Source organism: Camellia sinensis, unplaced genomic scaffold (genome assembly GCF_055761805.1).
Source record: "Camellia sinensis isolate YWXY unplaced genomic scaffold, ASM5576180v1 Unanchor14, whole genome shotgun sequence".
NCBI classification, from domain to species: Eukaryota; Viridiplantae; Streptophyta; class Magnoliopsida; order Ericales; family Theaceae; genus Camellia; species Camellia sinensis.
In genome coordinates, this window is record NW_028129020.1 from 6,308,239 (window position 1) to 6,311,547 (window position 3,309).

General features: G+C 31.3%; 1 protein-coding gene across 1 annotated transcript; it reads left to right on the forward strand.

Annotated features, from left to right (window-relative positions):
* Nucleotides 1–1,037: 1,037 nt before the first annotated feature.
* LOC145814979 (uncharacterized) lies at nucleotides 1,038–2,781 on the forward strand. Its single transcript, XM_082911947.1, has 4 exons — nucleotides 1,038–1,722; nucleotides 1,876–2,547; nucleotides 2,619–2,718; nucleotides 2,757–2,781. Exons 1-4 carry the CDS (start codon nucleotides 1,038–1,040, stop codon nucleotides 2,779–2,781), a joined length of 1,482 nt encoding a protein of 493 aa, XP_082768073.1.
* The last annotated feature ends 528 nt before the right edge of the window (nucleotides 2,782–3,309 follow it).

The window sequence follows — 3,309 nt, forward strand, 5'->3', positions numbered from 1 at the left end:
GTTGTGACAACAATGTTGAAGTCACTAATTTTTTTTTTAATATCTTTTTAAAAGAAAAAAAAAATCAATACCTCAAAAAAAATTCTTTATAATTTATTTTTAAATTTTTATATGATTATATTAGCATGTAAACTCCAAATGTATAAATAGTGGTTGCATTTTTTTATTTATTTATAATCTTTTCATTTAATATTTAATTATAAATATTTTTTATTTTGTTATTACAACACTGTTAAAGGCACAATTTTATTTTAAAAATATCTTTTTTTAAAAAAAAATCGATACCTAAAAAAAATTCTTTATAATTAATTTTTTAATTTTTATATGATTACATTAGCATGTAAAATCAAAATATATAAATAGTGGTTGCATTTTTTTATAACTATTTTATTTAGTATTTAATTTGAAATATTTTTTTTTCTCAATTTTGTTATTGTAATATGTTGTAACAACAATTTTGATGGCACAATTTTTTTTTTTTGTAAAAAAAATATCTTTGTATAAAATAAAAAAAATAAAAATAGAATAAAAATAAAAACAATAGCTCAAACAATGCCATGAAAAATGTCTTTATTCCTAATTACATTAGCATGTAAAATCCAAATGTATAAATAGTGGTTGAATTTTTTTTATAATCATTTCATTTAACATTTAATTATAAATATTTTTATTTTGTTATTGTAATGTGTTGTGACAACAATTTTTCTTTTTAATGACGAAATTTGTTATTGTAATGTGCTGTGACAATAAATAGGGGTTGGATTTTTTTTTTTGTAATACAGAATTCAAATTCAAAAATGCCACGACAAAAGGGTGCCAATGATGAACCCCTAAGTGATGATATTGGTTAGAAATTTGGAACTCAAGTTGAAGGCACTTGGCATCATATTATTTGCAAATTTTGTGGACATCACATTAAAGGTGGGATTACGCATTTCAAACAACATTTAGCACATCAAACGGGGCAAGTGCATTCTTGTCCTAATGTTAGTAGAGACGTGATGCAAGAAATGATGAAACATTTACAAAATAAGGAAATGAGTAAAGCAGACAAACAAAAGAGAAAAGCTGAATTGGAAGCACATATTAGGGGAGATGATCTTTATGATGAGGATGAATGGGGAGATTTTGTAGATCTTCAAGATGATGACTCTGACTCTGATCCAGAGATGACTAGGGCTAGACAAGCAAGTATTCGTTCACAACAACAATGGGAGGAAAGGCAACAATTTAGACGAGGTGTTGCAGGTCATGGATCACAATACGATACAGGTGGTAGTTCTGGTGCGGGGGGTAGTGGTCAAAGATTGCCAAAAGGGTCAGGTATTGCTAATGTTTTTCGTCGATCACAATCCGTGTGTGAAACTGGTGGGAGTGGACGTAATTGGATTAAGCCCAATGCTCCTGAAACAAGGTTGAGAGCAATGGATGTAGAACTCCAAAAGAGCAAGAGTACAAAGCAACGGAAAATTTCTACAATGAATTTACAGAAGTTAAAAGAGAGATTGGGACGGGCAGTGTCCAAGTTTATACTCTATAATCGTATTCCATTTAATGCAGTTGATTCAGAGTATACACAACCCATGCTTGATATTGCTGCTGAAGTAGGGCCAGGAGTAAAGGGTCCTAGTGCTTATGAAGTTTCTGAAGTATATTTGGGCATGGAGCATGATGAAATGATAGAATGGATAGCATCATTTAAGGGAATTTGGGCAAAGAGAGGTGTATCCATCATGTGTGATGGTTGGAGCAGTCTAACTCGGTAACACATCATCAACTTCTTAGTGTACTGCAATAGAGGTACTATATTTCACAAATCAATTGATGCCTCTAATATTATTAGTAGGACTGCAAAATATTATTTTGGGTTGTTAGATAAAGTTGTTGATGAAATTGGAGAACAATACGTTGTTCAAGTGGTAACTGATAATGAACCTGCATTGAAAGCTGTCGGTAAAATGTTAATGAGAAAAAGAAAACATTTATATTGGATAGCTTGTTCAGCACATTGTATCGATCTCATGCTAAAAGACATAGCCAATAAGAAAAGTGTAGCAAAGGTGATTGAAGATGGTAAAACTATCACCAATTTCATTTATAATAGTGGATGGGTGTTGGATTTAATGAGAAAATTCACTGGAGATAGAGAATTGATTCGACCTGCCATCACTCGATTTGCTACAAATTTTATTGCCATTGAGAGTATTGTTAGATATAAACAACAATTGAGAGCTATGTTTAATAGTGATGAGTGGAAGAATTCTAGATGGGGGAAGGCAAAGACTGGGCAGCCTTACAATGTGAAAAAAATTATTTTGGGAAAGGAGTTTTGGCAGAAAGCAACAGAGCTTTGTAAAGTTCATGAGCCCCTAGTCAGAGTATTGAGGTTGGTTGATGGGGATGAGAAGCCAACAATGGGTTTCATATATGAAGCTATAGATAGAGCAAAGTTGGCAATTAAAAGAGATTGTCGCTACTACACCGACTATTGGAAAATTATTGATACTCGATGGTCTTTTCAATTGTATCAAGATTTGCATGCGGCTGGTAAGTGTTACGATTTCAATTATAAAATGTATGTTTATTTACAATTATTAATTGTCTTCTTATTTTTGAAGGATATTTTTTAAATCCTCAATTCCAATATGGTGTTACCTCATCCAATGAAATGATAAGAGAAGTGATTGATGGACTTAAAAAAGTCATTACCAGACTGGAGCCTAATATGGATGCTCAAGTGAAAGCAACAAATCAAGTATGTACCAATTATTTAAATTTTAATAGTAATAATTTACTTTTGCAAATGTTACTTGTAATGATTGTCCAAATTGTAGTTGTTGCTGTTTCGAGATAAACAGGAAACTTTTGGCACTCTTTTAGCACAAAGAGCATGGAAACAATCAAATCCAGGTTTTATTTTCAAAATTACAAATTTACAATATATAAATACTTAAATAATTTTCTATCATATTTTGACTTATATCCAGTGTAATGTAATTTTGTGCAGCTGAGTGGTGGATTATTCATGGCAGTTGTGCTCCTGAACTTCAAAAAATAGCTGTGAAAGTATTAAGTCAAACCACCACATCATCTCACTGTGAACGTAATTGGAGTACTTTTAGTCTCATCCATACGAAGACGAGGAATAGATTGAAATATAAGAAAATTCAAAGATTAGTCTTCATCACCTACAACATGAGATTAAAATTGAGACATGTTAAAAGAAACAGCCAATAGGAGGTTGATAGGAGTTTTAATCCTATTAACTTGGATTACATATTTGAAGAAGATGATCCAATAAGTCCATGG